This window comes from Glandiceps talaboti, chromosome 8 (assembly GCF_964340395.1).
Source record: "Glandiceps talaboti chromosome 8, keGlaTala1.1, whole genome shotgun sequence".
NCBI lineage: Eukaryota > Metazoa > Hemichordata > Enteropneusta > Spengelidae > Glandiceps > Glandiceps talaboti.
In genome coordinates, this window is record NC_135556.1 from 25,859,652 (window position 1) to 25,881,035 (window position 21,384).

General features: G+C 33.3%; 1 protein-coding gene across 2 annotated transcripts in view; it reads right to left on the reverse strand.

The window, feature by feature from the left end:
• LOC144439036 (dachshund homolog 1-like) overlaps positions 1-21,384 on the reverse strand; it is a 58,832-nt gene that overhangs the window by 7,802 nt on the left and 29,646 nt on the right. For both annotated transcript variants that reach the window (XM_078128280.1, XM_078128279.1), the window contains exons 3-6: positions 15,632-15,979; positions 12,479-12,685; positions 1,199-1,282; positions 431-571 (exon numbers count right to left, since the gene is read on the reverse strand). In XM_078128280.1, the coding sequence (XP_077984406.1) occupies positions 431-571; positions 1,199-1,282; positions 12,479-12,685; positions 15,632-15,979 (780 nt within the window). The remainder of the gene's footprint in view (positions 1-430; positions 572-1,198; positions 1,283-12,478; positions 12,686-15,631; positions 15,980-21,384) is intronic.

Consider the following 21,384-nt stretch of genomic DNA (forward strand, 5'->3'; position numbering starts at 1 on the left):
TGGGCCTTTATGTTTTGACCAAAGTATTACAGTTTAGTGATTGCAGGAAAGGACACCTAACTGCTATTATCTATAGTGGTGCCAGTACAAATTTCATCAAACTATCACAGATGGGGTATTCTGACTGACATTCTTGACTGACAATATTCTTTGAAAATAAAACAAATAAAAAGATAAAATCAAATCAAATCAAACCCTGACCTACCTACCCTATTTTCTGAAGCCATGTCATAGGAACACACACAATTTTTTTTATCTCCCTAACAGATGAGTGTCGTGAGAAAAAACGGTGTCTTGAAAAGTAGTCTGGCTTGGAAGTAAAAGTTTCTAAATATTCCAGAACAATAACTTTGTAAGAAAGAAACAGTTTCAATCTTACTAGTTTTCAAAAAGGGTTCTTTTGAGATGATCGTGGGGACCAGATACTTACCATTATAAAGTCGTAAGGCTTCTGTTGAATTGTGTTTGAGTGACACTTCTGCCTCTGCCCGCACCTTTTGTTCATTTTCAAGTAGCTCTTGAAGTTTTCTCTTGGCCTTTTTTTCTTTCTTGAACCTCTTTTGAATAATTGCTGTAATAGTAAAGATTTCAATGTAAACTGTACATTATAAGGAAGAGAAACAAAATGGCTGGGAGCAACTCTCAGCAGGGATTTTTTTAAATGTATTGTAATGATGTGCACCCAAAGATGAATCTACTGTTCAAGTTCACATTTTTGTATCCATACAGAGTTGAAACTGTGCTAAACACTAGCATGAACATCAAATATACAAAGTTAAAGACATCGAGAGATCTATTAGCAGTGATGAAAATGTTACTGATACTGGATCACTCTTCAGATATATCTCATCAAACCTACTTGGGATGTTTGTTGGTTTCTAACAGAGAATTGAATACAAATATACATATACAAAACATTAACATCTAAACAATAAATAAATGAATTTTGACAAGCTTGAGTTTCAGACTAAAGTACATTGAAACCATGATTGTTTTTTGTTTTTATGGAAACAGTACATTGGAAGTGAACTGTCACTTTCTGACTGGCACCAAATGACAACGCTCAAAGCCAAAATATTTCACTAAAGTTTACTTTATCATATTAGAGACTGAACACTATATTGAAGGGTCGATTTCAATTGTTGATACATTTTCTTTATTTCCATAAATTCATTGACACATTAATCATGAATAGTACCTCTTGTTTTTTGTTCGGCTACAAGTTGTTTTTCCAGTGACTCTCGGAGTTCTCTTTCACGAATAAGTTCCATTTTTAGCTCAGCTGTGAAAAAAGAAAGAAATTTGAAATTGTAAATGTATGTTCAGATATTTAAGTCACAAAATTAATTTTCTATAAGATTTATTGAATAGTTAAAGTTCCAGGAAATATAACTCAACAAACTTTATAGGAACAATTACCATATTGCTATATAACCTTGCTCACTTTGAGGTCACTTTCATTGGTCATAACCAGTGATATTTTCCAATTCCTGGTAAAATATTGAGTGAAACCACATCAAATGTATCTACCTTATGGTAAGTAGGAAGTTCACAGGAAAAGACTTGATAAACAACACTCAGGAATAACCAAGATTTGAAAATAAACAAATTTGGAAATCAACATGAATTGGAAATAGACAAATGAATTATCAAGAAAAGAAGAGTGTCATTCTTATTTATGGGAGGGTGTAATTCAGGGAAAATACTGGGAAATAAACAAGACTAAGAAATATACGCTGCTTTGAAATGAACAATTTTAAATTAACAAGGTCTGCAAATTACTAATAAACAAGATTTGGAAATAAACAAATGAATTAATTCTTTTTTTCTTTTTTTTTTTAAAAAGGTTCATTATCGGTAATCTACATTTGTTATCTGACATCACAAAATGTCAGTCAGAAGAGAATTATTTTGGGCCATACATCACTGTCATTGCAACAATGGGAATATATTTGATTAAATGCAGAGAAAGACATTTAAAACATAAATTATATAGATCGTACAAAAACTTTAATAAACACAAACTAAACTAATTTCCTTTCTGAAATAGAAATAATGTTGGCTGCATCTAATCTGTGGCCTAAATATGAAAAGGATAATAGTATTCATTGTATCAGGAAGTTAATATGTATGTTTTTACATTGAGTTCAACAGTAAATGGGTACGTTTATACATTAATAATAGTCATTTCAATACATCCACTATTCACATTCTGTTCACACTCAATGGTATAACATCATCTTGCATTGCAAAAAACACTATGAATTCTCAAATTATAAAAGGTGGAAAATTCACCACAGGAAACATTAGAAAAGTATCATTTTAAAAGAATAATATGAAAGTGATAACATATCCGCAAGACTTTTACTTGGGAGTGAACATTTTATGGGACTGCTGTCATGTAGGAAATATGACGACACATTAGTCAAAAGGGATGTTATGCTCTGCCAGGGGGAAACTTTAATATCCCTCGTATTGGCTGCAGCTGTTTTTCAAATGTCATCAATTCTAGGACGCTTTAAACTTTCCTTGTTTTTTCTCAATTAACATGAACATTGCGAGAGTGATTGTTCATAGTTTACATGAACATTGCGAGAGTGACTGTTCATAGTTTACATGAACATTGCGAGAGTGACTGTTCATGGACTCTGTGTTCATAGTTGACATGAACATTTCTACTCACAAAGTTGAAACTTAGAAGTGAATTCAAAATTTTCAGTGTGCCATGATGACGCTGACAAGATGTCAACAAAAATGTAGGATTTCTTTTTTTTGACTTTGTGAGTAGAAATAGATTTGTTGCACAACTCATAATATGATATACCCAAACTACAAACATGTCAAAGTAGACAGTCAAGAAAATAAACTGTATATTCTTAGTGGAAAGGAAAGGTATTATATGGCCTTTTAATTTTAGGGTTAAATCTAGGGGTAAACCTTTGGAAAAGAGAATATGAACAACTAATATTTGAAATGGAGAATAAGACATCGTTATAGATTATTTGCAAGTAATCATATTTTATTTGTCAGCAGAAAATGAAAGTTTTATATCTTTACCAGAGACAAGAATAGAGCAGCTGAGATTACAGAAGTGTGTGAAAAATTCATGTTTTGTAAAAGTCACTTTTTGCTGCTCTAAGGCTTCTTGGGGGTTTAACATTTGCAGGCATATAAAATTTGTATCAGGTGATTGGATTTAACATATATATTTCAAATACTAAACACAAAGTCAGTACATTTATAAAAGTCAAGCATTCAAATTGTATATACAAGAAAGACGTGGGATGATGAAGTGTCAAACTTCAGACTACCACACTAAACAAGAAATAGAATTTGGAAAATCCAAATTTCATGAAAATATACACATTCAAATGCTACATAACAAAAAGTCACTATTTTAGTAGAAGAAAAACACTCATAGGTTGTATCTAGATGAATGATGTGGGACAATGAAGTATTGAACTCTTGGCTACCAAATAGATGAATGACAAAATGCAAAAGTTCTGTTTTCATTTTAAAAGTCTTGATTTTTTAAAATTATGATAGACATGGTATATAGAAGCCTAACTTATGATAGACATGGTATATAGAAGCCTAACTTATGATAGACATGGTATATAGAAGCCTAACTTATGATAGACATGGTATATAGAAGCCTAACTTATGATAGACATGGTATATAGAAGCCTAACTTATGATAGACATGGTATATAGAAGCCTAACTTATGATAGACATGGTATATAGAAGCCTAACTTATGATAGACATGGTATATAGAAGCCTAACTTATGATAGACATGGTATATAGAAGCCTAACTTATGATAGACATGGTATATAGAAGCCTAACTTATGATAGACATGGTATATAGAAGCCTAACATATGATAGACATGGTATATAGAAGCCTAAATTATGATAGACATGGTATATAGAAGCCTAACTTATGATAGACATGGTATATAGAAGCCTAACATATGATAGACATGGTATAGAAGCCTAACATATGATAGACATGGTGTAGAAGCCTAACATATGATAGACATGGTATATAGAAGCCTAACATATGATAGACATGGTATAGAAGCCTAACATATGATAGACATGGTATATAGAAGCCTAAATTATGATAGACATGGTATATAGAAGCCTAACTTATGATAGACATGGTATATAGAAGCCTAACATATGATAGACATGGTATATAGAAGCCTAACATATGATAGACATGGTATAGAAGCCTAACATATGATAGACATGGTGTAGAAGCCTAACATATGATAGACATGGTATATAGAAGCCTAAATTATGATAGACATGGTATATAGAAGCCTAAATTATGATAGACATGGTATATAGAAGCCTAACATATGATAGACATGGTATATAGAAGCCTAACTTATGATAGACATGGTATATAGAAGCCTAACTTATGATAGACATGGTATATAGACATGGTATAGAAGCCTAACATATGATAGACATGGTATAGAAGCCTAACATATGATAGACATGGTGTAGAAGCCTAACATATGATAGACATGGTATATAGAAGCCTAAATTATGATAGACATGGTATATAGAAGCCTAACTTATGATAGACATGGTATATAGAAGCCTAAATTATGATAGACATGGTATATAGAAGCCTAACATATGATAGACATGGTATATAGAAGCCTAAATTATGATAGACATGGTATATAGAAGCCTAAATTATGATAGACATGGTATATAGAAGCCTAACTTATGATAGACATGGTATATAGAAGCCTAAATTATGATAGACATGGTATATAGAAGCCTAACTTATGATAGACATGGTATATAGAAGCCTAACTTATGATAGACATGGTATATAGAAGCCTAAATTATGATAGACATGGTATATAGAAGCCTAACTTATGATAGACATGGTATATAGAAGCCTAAATTATGATAGACATGGTATATAGAAGCCTAAATTATGATAGACATGGTATATAGAAGCCTAACTTATGATAGACATGGTATATAGAAGCCTAAATTATGATAGACATGATATATAGAAGCCTAACTTATGATAGACATGGTATATAGAAGCCTAACTTATGATAGACATGGTATATAGAAGCCTAACTTATGATAGACATGGTATATAGAAGCCTAAATTATGATAGACATGGTATATAGAAGCCTAAATTATGATAGACATGGTATATAGAAGCCTAACTTATGATAGACATGGTATATAGTCTAGAAGCCTAAATTATGATAGACATGGTATATAGAAGCCTAACTTATGATAGACATGGTATATAGAAGCCTAAATTATGATAGACATGGTATATAGAAGCCTAACTTATGATAGACATGGTATATAGAAGCCTAACTTATGATAGACATGGTATATAGAAGCCTAAATTATGATAGACATGGTATATAGAAGCCTAAATTATGATAGACATGGTATATAGAAGCCTAACTTATGATAGACATGGTATATAGAAGCCTAAATTATGATAGACATGATATATAGAAGCCTAACTTATGATAGACATGGTATATAGAAGCCTAACTTATGATAGACATGGTATATAGAAGCCTAACTTATGATAGACATGGTATATAGAAGCCTAAATTATGATAGACATGGTATATAGAAGCCTAAATTATGATAGACATGGTATATAGAAGCCTAACTTATGATAGACATGGTATATAGTCTAGAAGCCTAAATTATGATAGACATGGTATATAGAAGCCTAACTTATGATAGACATGGTATATAGAAGCCTAAATTATGATAGACATGGTATATAGAAGCCTAACTTATGATAGACATGGTATATAGAAGCCTAACTTATGATAGACATGGTATATAGAAGCCTAACTTATGATAGACATGGTATATAGAAGCCTAACTTATGATAGACATGGTATAGAGAAGCCTAACTTATGATAGACATGGTATATAGAAGCCTAACTTATGATAGACATGGTATATAGAAGCCTAACTTATGATAGACATGGTATATAGAAGCCTAACTTATGATAGACATGGTATATAGAAGCCTAACTTATGATAGACATGGTATATAGAAGCCTAACTTATGATAGACATGGTATATAGAAGCCTAACTTATGATAGACATGGTATATAGAAGCCTAACTTATGATAGACATGGTATATAGAAGCCTAACTTATGATAGACATGGTATATAGAAGCCTAACTTATGATAGACATGGTATATAGAAGCCTAACATATGATAGACATGGTATATAGAAGCCTAACTTATGATAGACATGGTATATAGAAGCCTAACTTATGATAGACATGGTATATAGAAGCCTAACTTATGACAGACATGGTATATAGAAGCCTAACATATGATAGACATGGTATATAGAAGCCTAACTTATGATAGACATGGTATATAGAAGCCTAACTTATGATAGACATGGTATATAGAAGCCTAACTTATGATAGACATGGTATATAGAAGCCTAACATATGATAGACATGGTATATAGAAGCCTAACTTATGATAGACATGGTATATAGAAGCCTAACATATGATAGACATGGTATATAGAAGCCTAACTTATGATAGACATGGTATATAGAAGCCTAACTTATGATAGACATGGTATATAGAAGCCTAACTTATGATAGACATGGTATATAGAAGCCTAACATATGATAGACATGGTATATAGAAGCCTAACTTATGATAGACATGGTATATAGAAGCCTAACTTATGATAGACATGGTATATAGAAGCCTAACTTATGATAGACATGGTATATAGAAGCCTAACATATGATAGACATGGTATATAGAAGCCTAACTTATGATAGACATGGTATATAGAAGCCTAACATATGATAGACATGGTATATAGAAGCCTAACTTATGATAGACATGGTATATAGAAGCCTAACTTATGATAGACATGGTATATAGAAGCCTAACTTATGATAGACATGGTATATAGAAGCCTAACTTATGATAGACATGGTATATAGAAGCCTAACTTATGATAGACATGGTATATAGAAGCCTAACTTATGATAGACATGGTATATAGAAGCCTAACTTATGATAGACATGGTATATAGAAGTCTAACTTATGATAGACATGGTATATAGAAGCCTAACTTATGATAGACATGGTATATAGAAGCCTAACTTATGATAGACATGGTATATAGAAGCCTAACTTATGATAGACATGGTATACAGAAGCCTAACTTATGATAGACATGGTGTAGAAGCCTAACTTATGATAGACATGGTATATAGAAGTCTAACTTATGATAGACAGGGTATATAGAAGCCTAACTTATGATAGACATGGTATATAGAAGCCTAACTTATGATAGACATGGTGTAGAAGCCTAACTTATGATAGACATGGTATATAGAAGCCTAACTTATGATAGACATGGTATATAGAAGCCTAACTTATGATAGACATGGTATATAGAAGCCTAACTTATGATAGACATGGTATATAGAAGCCTAACTTATGATAGACATGGTATATAGAAGCCTAACTTATGATAGACATGGTATATAGAAGTCTAACTTATGATAGACATGGTATATAGAAGCCTAACATATGATAGACATGGTATATAGAAGCCTAACATATGATAGACATGGTATATAGAAGCCTAACTTATAAGATCATGATTGCACTCATTTGGAGACATATTGTAGTAAACTCTACAAAGTGTCTTTTCTTTATTATAACTCTTTAGATTTATTTAGACCAGTCTATGTACAAAATAAAGACAAATTTACTTTCACAAGAAATCATGATTTTTTTTGACATTTAATTCATCCCACAACAAAAGATTCTGCTTTTCTTTATTGGGCACACACTATTGTGTGATAGGAGGAGGAAGGGTGGGGGGAGGGGTGTATGGCAATGACAGCTCACATCAAGGGGCCCAATGACTTTATTTCTTGTGAATAGTAAAAACACAATGCAAGGTTACCAAAGATTAATATTAAACCCTTTTTTAATAATGAATTAACACCTTCTGACAATAGAAAGATTTGTAGAAGTCAAAGTAACATTACAATAAGTTGAACCCTGATTAGTACTTTCAATGTTTTTTAATCCCCTGTACACGTAAAAAGAATGATCAAATATTGACAACCTTCATAAAACATAGAATAAATCACTGACATTTATGACAACAAGAAAATAAAAGAAAACCTACTTCGTCATTTTGAAAACCTTTTCTACTTAACATTGCATATGATCTGAGATGTTGATGTATTTTTAGTCTTTACATAGCTGGGATGATCATGAATACTTCAGACATAGGAGTACCCAAAACATGAAATAAAAACTAAAAAATTTACACCCCGTCTTTGTTTCTATGAATTTTACAATACACTATCCTTCAGCTATAAAATAGACTTCAATCTTTAATTTTTGTCAATTATTTATTCTCTGAACTAAAAAAAATTCAGTTTAGATACATACCGAAAACGATACACGTATTGATTTAGACTTTGAACTTCAAGTTTTATAGTGTATGCCTTGGAGAGCTAGCTAAGGAAAATTTAGGATTTCCAATACCGGGTCACAGATGTTCATACAAATCATTCAAGTAAAAAAAAAAAAAAAATGTGCCCCTGAATTCAAATGCATTTGATAAATTCAACAATCTTGAGACCTTTGAATGGTAATTAAATTCATCCAATCATTTCCAACTAACAAAATAAAATCAATTGACACAGCACTTAACTATTTTGTGAAGCATTTACCTAAGTTTTTTTTACATAAAGTTTCCTGACAATTTGCTTTTCCTACACGCTATGTTAAAATAGGAGTAACCTTAGGATGAAGGAAATAGTTGTCTAGTAGAACCATCTTATCCTAATGGCTCCAATAAAATAGCAACTAAGTGAGAACCTGGGATTGAAACCTTGGTCTTTAACCCTTTCATGACTGGAGACGAGTTTTAAATAATTTTGGGACCCAATTTATATGAACATTTTCATAGTTATAATAATATTACTTTATTAGGAAATAACATTTCTTTAATTCCAGTCTAAAATGAAGCTGATATATGCCAAAAACTTACATAAAAACAAGAATTTTGTTCAAATAATTTTGGCGGCAAAGTTTTCAGTACTGAATGGGTTAATAAAATAGCGCCTAAGTGAGAACCTGGGATTGAAACCTTGGCCTTCAATAAAATAGCAACTAAGTGAGAACCTGGGATTGAAACCTTGGCCTTTAATAAAATAGCAACTATGTGAGAACCTGGGATTGAAACCTTGGCCTTTAATAAAATAGCAACTATGTGAGAACCTGGGATTGAAACCTTGGCCTTTAATAAAATAGCAACTATGTGAGAACCTGGGATTGAAACCTTGGCCTTTAAAGGCTATCTTTATTTCCTTTTGATGTTAAGAAAATATATGAAAACAAGCCATTGAGAATGACATAGTCCCCGCTATGATTGGGTTTTAAGGAATTAGCACTACTCTGATCACGCAACAACACTTGTGAACCTAAATCAAACAGACTTAGATATGTTGTGTCTGCTTGTCGGACATGGAACATGCCTACAACAATAAAGGATTGGTCGGGTATGGGGGATCATATCAATATGAAAATGGATATGCAAATGTATGTCATAGAACACTGTCCTAATACCAACTCTGAATGAGATCTGTTCAAGCATGTCTGAGTTATGGCTTTGGACATGGAAAATTCACAAACAAAATGGCTGCCAGGCAGCCATATTGGATCGTATCATGACGAAAATGGATATGCACATGTATGTCATAGAACACTGTCCTAATACCAACTTCGAATGAGATCTGTTCAAGCATGTCTGAGTTATGGCTTTGGACATGGAAAATTTGCAAACAAAATGGCTGCCAGGCAGCCATATTGGATCGTATCACAATGAAAATGGATATGCACATGTATGTCATAGAACACTGTCCGAATGCCAACTTTGAATGAGATCTGTTCAAGCATGTCTGAGTTATGGCTTTGGACATGGAAAATTTGCAAACAAAATGGCTGCCAGGCAGCCATATTGGATCGTATCACAATGAAAATGGATATGCACATGTATGTCATAGAACACTGTCCAAATACCAACTTTGAATGAGATCTGTTCAAGCATGTCTAAGTTATGGCTTTGGACATGAAAATTCACAAACAAAATGGCTGCCAGGCGGCCATATTGGATCGTATCATGACAACAATGAATATGCACATATATGCCATAGAACACTGTCCTAATACCAACTCTGAATGAGATCTATGTGAGCATGTCTGAGTTATGGCTTTAGACAGGGAAAATTCGCAAACAAAATGGCTGCTAGGCGGCCATATTGGATCATATCATAAAACAAATTGACGTGCATATGTATGCCATAGCATGTTGCCCCTGTACCAAGTTTGAAAAAATTGGTACAGGCATCTCCAAGAAACGGCTGCGGACGGACGGACGGACGGACGGACGGACACACGGACGGACGGACGCACGGACGCACGGACAGACGGAACCCAATCCATAAGTCCCCGTTCTGGACTTCATCCGCGGGGACTAACTAACACACATAGTATCACTGGTATATTTTTTTTAAAGATTTCTTTATAAAACATTTTAAAAGTAAAAAATGATTGTTTCTGCAAAGGACTTGTTTATTTCATTGTAACTTTTCTTAAACTTTCAAGCATGTTAACACAATCTGTTTTGATTACTATTTACTGGTTCATTTTCAACATGCTAGAATCCGACACTGTCTAGGTTATACGAACTCATGACTTTTGGCAAAAGGAAATCCTTGTTATTACCAGGGTAGTATTAACATAACATGCCCTTTTGAAATTGACAAGAAGAAAGCAGATTATTCCTATACCATTTTTAGAAAGTGTGGGCTGAAAGCCTTCTTTTCCAAATTCTACTGGGGCAAATAATCAGGAAGCACTTTAACATTACCACAGGCTTCTTTTGGATGTTCAAAAAAGTCAATGATTTATGTGGTTATTGTGAAGTTTTGAGTTACATCTTATCTGCAATATCGTCACAAAACTAGCAAATCTTGATGCAGACATTGCAGAATCCAAATCAATACAAGTAATATGAGCCTGATCGTATTTCATGACTTCAAATATTCAGGAAATATAACAAGATTATAAAAAACGTTATCCTGTAATTTATCTATTAAATTCTGGTCAAGATCTTCTTTACGTATTTATGTGAAGTTTTGAATAATTTTACATGTAGTTTAGAATCAGTTTCTGTAACTTGTGTTTGTGTTTTTTTAGGGATTTGAAGAACTGTCATCCGAGTCACACATACACACATGCCTTGAGGTTCCTACTATGAAAACCTATCCGGCAACAAGGGATTTTCAAACAACACTTTGTTTGGCATATAAATTTACATGGTGTTACAAAAAAAAATTACCCAAAGTCACCTCGACTTTAACGCAAATGAGATACATTCAACAAGGTGCACCAGTGGTCAGGACAGAAATAAACAACACAGAGACCATTTGGAAAACAATGGAAAACCTGAACTAGACACTCACGCATTAAAAAAAATATAATAAAATAAAATGAAAAATCTACCTACCCCACCTATTTTAAAATTGAATGTAATCGGAACCACACAATTTTTTTTTACGCCTAACACAATGTGTCTGGAGTAATAAAACAATGTGTCTATATCATGGCATACATGGACTAATAACACAATGTGTCTACATCATGGCATACATGGATTCATAACACAATGTGTCTATATCATGGCATACATGGACTAATAAAACAATGTGTCTATATCATGGCATACATGGACTAATAACACAACGTGTCTACATCATGGCATACATGGACTCATAACACAATGTGTCTATATCATGGCATACATGGACTAATAACACAATGTGTCTATATCATGGCATACATGGACTAATAACACAACGTGTCTACATCATGGCATACATGGACTCATAACACAATGTGTCTACATCATGGCATACATGGACTCATAACACAACATGTCTATATCATGGCATACATGGACTCATAACACAATGTGTCTACATCATGGCATACATGGACTCATAACACAATGTGTCTATATCATGGCATACATGGACTAATAACACAATGTGTCTACATCATGGCATACATGGACTCATAACACAACATGTCTATATCATGGCATACATGGACTCATAACACAATGTGTCTACATCATGGCATACATGGACTCATAACACAATGTGTCTATATCATGGCATACATGGACTAATAACACAATGTGTCTACATCATGTTTTGTAGTTTAGTTTAGCTACTGTAAAGAACAATATTTTATCATATAAACATATAACGATGAATCGTACTATGAGAGAAAGGGAGGTGAAAATTAGTTGGTGGGACAACTTTTGATTACTATCATTCTTAGTTGATTCAAAAACACGAGACAAGTCTATCTTACCTTTCTCCAAGTTCACTTGTTTCTCTTGCTGTCTAGCATTATCTGCAGCAACTTTCAGTAAGCCCTGTATGTTTGTAAGCAGTGTTTCAATGGATGATGTGTTTTCAGGTATTGAGTATGACATAGACTGGTTGTACGATGAGCTGCCACTGTTTAACTTCTCGTTACTTTTGGAATGACGGGCTTCGATTGAATGTCTTGTGATATCTGAAAAGACATAAAAGATCAAAAGAAGTTAAATGCTGTACTTGGATTAGGAAAACAACGGTCTGGCAGGGTTATAGAAAAAGTTGGTCCAAAACCTATCTTATCCTTATGAGCTCCTCTGATAGGAAAACAAAACTGTAAGGACATGGGATTGAATTATTTGCCTTTAAGCTAGCTATAGTTCAAAGTTCAAAGTTCAAAGATGACATTGGCCATCATCAGAAAATGTGTCTTCAACTCTATGTGTATGTTCTGAGTAGTTCCATAGACCTGTTGCCGGTTCCAAGATGCAGTGTGTGTCTCTCCATACAATACCATGTATTGTGTACGTGCTGAGGGGTTTGCATGTGCTATTCAGGGGGATGGTTGTCACCTGACGGTACCCTGTGTTCACCTGTAAAATCCCTCTCTGTCATTGATGATGTTTAGTCTTTGTTCTATAAAATCACTCAGAATCAAAGAGGACAACATGTCTTTCCATCATTTCCTGATGAAAATGTTATTTCAAACGTACTAAAGACAAAACGAGACTAAATGTGACAACATTAAGCGACATGCCCTATCACAATTCATCTTGGAACTGGAAAATCGACTATTGTTGTAAGTAGGACAGACACACATCTGAAATCTCAACATTTAAATCTAATACATGATTTTGACAATGTTTGAAATTTGTTAACTGAACCATTTCTGTTCAGACAATAGATTTATAGTATTATATCACATACAACTTACACAAAACAAATGTGACTAAAAACTGGCAATGGCTAAGAAAAGTAGTAACTTCACACTGATTGGCTGGATGAGAAAACTAACTTCATTCTGAATGGTTACTGATGATGTAATCTCAAATATGCAAATTCGCAAAGGACTTCCACATATGGTAAAAACTGTGTGTGCATGAAATCTGGAGTCATTATAATATAGAATGAACCAAAGACTTGAAAGAGTACAATGTAACTTGTATAGATTGAAATCTGAAACTGATTTTCCAAAGAAAATGTTTAATTTCTAAAGTACAACTACTTAAGAATAGTTCAAAAGTTTAGAGACATTTAACGTCAAAGCTCAGTTCCTGATATTTTCAATGATTATGAGAAATTGGCGATGCTTCTGAACCTTAAATCAAATCTAGCAAGCTATATCAAAAATCAAGTATAAACCGAAGTAAAAATTTGCTAGATGGCACTACATTTCATAATGCCTGCAGGCTTGTAATACTTTTTGCTTACCAAAGCATCACGTATTTAGAATAGTAAATTGGCAGAGCTTGGGGCTAAAAATACAAACATCAATTTAAAGTAATTCACAACAAGCAAGGCACAGTGAAAAATAAATAAATTTCACTTTATCAAAGATCTAATGGAACTATTTTACTTGGTATTATCCTCTCCTGCATCAATCATTTTATCTGTGACAGAATAAATGCAGAATTGGTGAGCATAGATATTACCAGTACTTTGAGACATGAAAATTAACTACATTAAGATAAATTTTATTTCCTGAGAAGGAATGAAAGGATAGAAATGTTCTATTATTTGCCTCCTCATACTTCCTCCATGCCGCCATTCTAAGTAGCGATTTGCCAGAGGCCACAAGTGAATTTCCAATTTCAATTGTACCTTGCTTCCTTTGATTGTCTATTAATATTACATTCTGAGCTCTCTAATGCGCTGTAAAAAATGGACAAAATCGACTCCTAGTTAAACGTACTGCTTGTGAATGAGAATACAGAATATTTAGCTAATACAACATTTCTGTGTAATAGATTGCTTTTTTCTTCTCTACACCCTTGTACAATAGAAAGTAATTTACTGCCAAATGTGATCGGAAAAAAAATTCTTTTCATGTTTAAAATATTACCATTTGCTGGTAATAATTAATCTTGTTCCCTACGCTATAACAGTGGCAGATAGCAACTTCTATTTTACAGATCCAATTCACTGTTAATAGCTCATTGACAATGCAAAGAATAGTGATTTCAGTTCTACTTTTTGTCTATTTCATCTCATTCTCAGCACCTGCTGTGTGAGCGATAACTTTTTGTGTAGCTTATAGCTGAAACATGTAAACTTCTCTCAAAATACTTACTATCATTACCACTTATATACATTCTATACATATACCTGTAGTCTAACGATTGATTATACAGGTTTTATAATCCTTTCAGTCCGATACTTTACACTTTATTGTACCCTTCAAAATTACAAATATTTTTGGAATTTTTTTTAAGTGATTGGGAAATATCAATAGCAAACCTTCAAAATTCTATGCAAACTGTTCACTACAACCTATTTTTCTGATTATCAGAATTGCTTGATATTCCAAATTATTTCATGTTCTGAATTGTTTGATCATCCAAATTGTTTATCTGAATAGTTTAATAACCTGAACAAACATGTTGCAACCGATAATTTGGATATTATCATTTCCGATAATTTCACACTCTAACAATGTGAACAATTTGAGCATCTGAACAAATGCACTATTGCATTATCACTATCACATTATCATTTTTGTGGACTTTGCTATTTGATAGCCTGCATGATTGGGTTATCTGAACTTCTTCAGACAATATTTCAGGATGTGACCACTTGGTCCAATGCAGGCTCACAATTGTTGTTGTTTTTCTTTATTCTGAAAATTCATGAATTTCTTTAAAATTACAGCAACATACTGACAGAAATCTACAGAAATGAGCAAAGAAAGAAAAACATTCATTCTTGTATTCCAGCTTTTTATTTGATACTTCACTGATCTGTTTGTGGAAAACGTTTTCACTTCTATGATCTAAAGATGAGACCTTGACTACAACGGACCACTAAAGTCTCTGGTCAGAATTCAACATATGGCTTAGTGAATGTTGCATTGTGGGAGATATTGAAGTGACCATGTACTATGGTAATCAGTTGGTACATGGTAAAATCTATGTTTGTCTTCCCTTACCTGGGGAGTTCTGTTTGTGGTATGATTTCCTTTCTGTTTCTTCGTGTGGTTCTTTTTTTGGAGATGTACAATTGTCTCTCCTGTCAAATCCTGAGTGCGGTGAGCTAACATCGCTACTGCTAGGAGACTTTTCACTTCTTCCTGATCCACCATCTGACTTGGAATTGGTGTTGACTGACAACGACATCGGCTGCTCTTGTCTGCACAGATGACTGTGTGCTGTTGCCATGGAGAAGGATGATGGAATCATACTGGGGTGAGTTGTGAGAAGATATGGTGACATGTACCCATTTGTGAGAGATGCCACCTTGGCATCCCGAAGTGCTAGAGGAGTGAAACCAGAAAAATCTACTCTCGATTAGACTGCCCTCTAACAGCAAGACATGGAAATGTTTCTCTCTAGAAAGTATAAGATCCAGTATCAGACTTCATTGCAAGTTAAAAATAAACTAAAAGATTACTCAACTTCTATGAGTGAGATAAAAAAAATACTAAAATCATAATAATTATGATTTTTAGCAGCGGATACTGAAATATAATAATATCAAACATCTGAGATTGATAATTAAAACAAAACATAATTAGGACTAAAAACGTTCATCATTTGTTTCCCATCAATATTTGACCATGACATACTCCTCCATCAATACGCCTGGGAGTGACCTTTGACCTTTAATCACTAGAAAGAAAACATATCTGTGATCATTATATTTGTGAATGAAGTAATTTGATATTTGAGTCTTACGACAAACGAGTAATATCTCACAACGGAGGTCTGTTTGTAGTCAGATGGTGACGTTTGTTATTTGTATCTGATTTGTCCAGTATGGGACAATGTAACAACGTTTGAGATAAATCAATTTATGACATCTGTCTGTTGCAGTGAATTTATCATTCTTTTTATGTGATATAAAAAATCTGCACATGCTACGTGCGGCATCAATCATTTAATAACTATCACGTACAAAAGTGTCTTTTGCTGTAGTGTAAAAGCAAAGCGCCTCTGATGTAGATTATTATATTAAAACTTCACAGGAGGTAGTCGGCCCTTTCAGGATCTCTTTTCTAGTTCAATGGCTTTGTAATAAGTGAAGGAAGCTATGTCACAGGAATTTGACTTCAAAGTAATTTTGTTACGTTCTAATTATCCCAGCAAATTACCATGAAAACTGAACCTGTGTACAATTTGTCATACAGACGAAATGTATAAGGCAAACATTACAGGACAGCTTTTCACTCACCATTTTCCTTTTTTTTAAAGATCTTTCTGACACAGACATTGTAACAAGGAAGCATGTTTTTATTTGAAAAGGATACTAGAATGAGAGTACTTGAACAATGGGTTTAAACTGAATAACTTTTCTTGGTTTTGTCCACGTGCACAAAGTGTATAATCATCGTTGAGTATAACAGATTAAAGTTTTGCAGTCCTAGGCAGTCAGTATAAACATGAGACTACATCTTTGATGTAACAAATCTGAAACCATCATATGCGTACATTCATCAATTAAAACATACAAATAGGAACAAAATTTAATTTCTTTTATTGTATTTAGTTTTGACTTGAAAAATTTACCTACAATTAAATACAATTTGTTATACTACAAGAAATGGCTCAATAATGCCGGAAATAGACATTTTTTGAAATGTAGTACTGTACATGTATCATTTAATTCTAAGCTTCTATATTTGGCACAGAGAGATCCAACAATAGACAAGTAAAAGACTATAAAAGCCAACACGTGTGCAATTTATATTAATCACTCTATATAGATCATTGCATTGCATTGTCTTCTGTTAGAGAAATGGTTGACAAAGAAGTACCAGGTGCCCACAAACCACTATTGCGTATGTTCTATGACACTGCACTTTTGACACTAACACTGCTTGGCAAGCAAAGATGTTACCCTTAGTACCAGTCAGTATGTTACAATACGGATTGAAAGTTCACACTTGGTTCTCATCATACATAGTCCTTTTTATAGTTCTATACATAAACTAGGTTATATCTAGTACAAACTAGTGTACTTAGCCAGGACAAAATGACTATAAATCTAACTAATTTCTCCAGACTGCTTACATAAATTCTTCACCAAAAGTACATGCATGTCGTGACTATTTACTAGACTAAAGAAAGGCAAAATGCCCTTTCCCTAAACGTTGCCATAGTTCAAAACCTATAAAAATATAATGTATTTAGTATTAATAATTCTATTTGTAGTTTGTTCTTTTCAGTTGTCCAGTCAAATGTTTTATAAAGCCACATCAAAATGATGGCCAAGGAGATTTACAAACAAAGGATGCAGTGATTTCAATCATTACTTTCTTTTCATCTTTATTTTTTAACGGTGACATTTATGTCAAACACAATGATTCACTTGGTGATAAAAGTTGACACAACACTCATATAAATAGAGAAATGTTATAAAAACACAATATTCTATGAAAGCACAACTCTGATTCAGTAACTTATGGAACTCTCACAGATCAAATGCAAGTAACAAAATCAATGGAGATGCCAAATTCTCATTTTTATTGAAATTTTTCTAAAATTTAAGATGACATTTGGGAAGCATTAAAATAGACAACATTTGACTTGTCACTCCTTTCAATTAAATATTAATCTTTGTGGCTTTTTTAAGGGGGAGGGGGATGATATGGTAGAGGGTTGTTGATTTATGAAGTTTTTTTGGAGGTATATAAAAACAGAGGACATACATGTGACCAACCAGAGACCTAATTTATTTCAAGCTTATATCGTTCTAAACCATGTAAGAATACATTTGTTGGCTTTTTTCACGAGGGGTGGGGGGTGGGGGTGGGGTGAAAGAGGTGTTAAGGGATTAGCTGAGAGTGTTGATGCATATTTTGATGTATATAATAAGAGAACCTGCATGTGATCAACTGTAAGATACCTAGTTTATGGACAGTGTATGTGTTGATGTCATGGAATGTGGCAATTGATTTATGTTTTAATGCAAAGTTATTCATCATAACGGTTAATTAGAAGTCATTTACATCATCCATCGTATTGTAGAAATTGATGTCAATTCGGACTTCATCTTGTATTAAATGTTGTAAACTGGTATGTATAATCTGGAAGGAACAGTACTTTATGTGTTGTGTATAGCTAATAAGGAAAACATTACTGCCTCTTTAATAAGTTCACTTTTTTATCTTTTCACACTAGTGACCTCAATTCGGAAGCCACAAATCTCCAAAATCACATATTTCCCCTTTTTACTGACAAATTTGGCTTTTATTGATGAAATGACCTCTCTCATAAATTTCACGCTCAGTGCCTTTCTTTGAAACAAATAAATTCCTTTTAACTGTATTTACACATATTGGTGAGGTCACTGTGTTCATTTCATACTTGATGTTTATAAACCAACTCTTATCTCCATTCAGTAAAATAAATAAACAAGTTAAAAAGAAACACCATCGGACACATTGGACAAATGTTTTATTTTATCTGAGTGTACTTTACTGCTAGGACCTTGAAACCTAGGACAGAAATGTCTACCAAAAATGTCAAAAAGGAAATTAACGAACACAATTTATAATATTATATATCAGAACAATTTGATAAAAATGAAAATTTATGAAAGAAAGTGACCCCAGCGACAATTTACAAGTATTTGTCAAACACAAATAAAGCCATAAATCGCTGTGAAATATAATGAAAACTTTCAATGACTTATACATGTGTACAACGACAGTTGTCATAAATAGCAAATTAAACAAGTTTATCCAGCTGCCACTGTGAGCTGTGAATATTATACTGGTCTATGTACTATTAATTGAACTGTATAAGCAGGTGGTACAATGTTGGTAGGGATCTAGATATATGATAACAGTAAAATACTCATTTGACCATTTCCTGTAGGTTGTATGATTTGACTTGCTAGCTCTGTATATATGGATTATGGGGTTGGATTTGCAACTGCTAGCCTTTGTTACTAACAATGTCAATGTTGATGTCAATACATTGGTAGAGTTTTGTGTGCTGGTCAACAGTACAAATGTTCAACTAGAGCACTCCACATCACAGTTACACAAGTTGGACTTGTTACTACTACTAGCCATTGTTACTAACATTAACAATGTCAATGCTGATACATTGGTACAGTTTTGTGAGATGTTCAATACTGTAGTACAATTGTTCAACTCAAACACTCCACATCAATTACAGTATGGGTTGCATTTGCTACTGTTAGTCTCTGTTGCTGGCAATTGCTACAGAGAAATATCAAACTTTATGTACCAATTTGTGATCCTGTCAATAGTACAGATTTTCAGTTAGTACACTGCATGTCAAAGTTCTAGTGTCGGCTCTATAAACAATCAGATACAGTTCCAATTCAAGGTTGTTGAGTTAAGGACTTCATGTTTCTATGTTTTTTGTACTATATTTTCTTTGTAGTTATGTTTTGTTAGACACTACTTTAGAAATCTTGATTTTACATTTATATTCACAATATTTATTGTTGCGTTTTTTTGGTCACCTAAATTTTCTAGTTGCTTTTTATGGCCACCAAAATTTTGGTCACCTAAATTTTCTTCAAATCCACTTTGGATGAAATGCTTGCATGGTTGATAATCTACTTTGCAGTCTTACAATTTCTTTTTTCACCTATTTTTGAATATTTTAAGTTTAACATTTCTATTTTTATACATATATATTTTTATGTCTTAACTTTTTCTATTTTTTACCTATTTTTTTTCAACATTTTTGTAAGGTCTCAACATTTCCATTCTTTAATGTAATTTTCAAAGAAAGTAAACTTGTATACTTGTCAACATTTGAATACTGTTGTGGTTGACCAAGTTTGATGACGTGTAGGTGGGGACAGGTGGTCACAGGGTTAGTTGTCATCTTGACCCCAAGGTCACAGTTATCCCTTCATTAGAGCTATGCTATTGATGTATAAACTGAGTAGAGATATACATGTATGATACAAGTTTAATAGCACAGCTATAATAAGTCTGTACTAATAACAATGACAACCATGTGCACACACATATACAGTAACATTAGTGATATGAGGGGGTCATGGATGGATGGATTGGGGGATGGGGGTGGATGGCGGAGTGGTCGAGGGATGGATGGACGGATGGAGGGATGGAGGGAAGAATGGATAGGTGGATTGATTGCTTTCTTTCTAAGTTATTTTCAGTAAGTTTTTAATTTTCTGGGTCTTTTCATCAGCTGTTCAGTGTTTCTCACCAAAACAGTTATTAAATATATCGGACAGAAATGGCGTTCTTTAACTGTCAACCCAGTTAATTGAAAGCAGAAGTTGCTTTTATTCAAGGATAAGCACATCTTATCTTTATCACTATACCGTAATAGTTCTACATATACTGGTCATATGAATGCAGTCAGCATACAGTACCCCTATCTTTTGTCATCAATAGCCATAATGACCACTCACAGTCAACTCAATTCTATCCAAAAATACTTCACATTTTGCAATTAACTTAATTATAACTCATGTATTTTCTTAATTATCTTGCTTGTCTACCATTGTACCAATATAGTGTTTTTGATAGTATCTCTTAGCTGACCACCTATCTACTAACTGACTTTATTCTATTTCTGACATAGTAGCTTGATGGCGAGTTGGTGTTTTGAACTTCATGTCTAAAAGGGATCACCAGTTATTTGTTATGTACATGAGTGTTCAAGGCAACCACTTTCAGTGTCTGGCTATTCTTACACGCTATCCATTATTCCTGTGACCAAATTT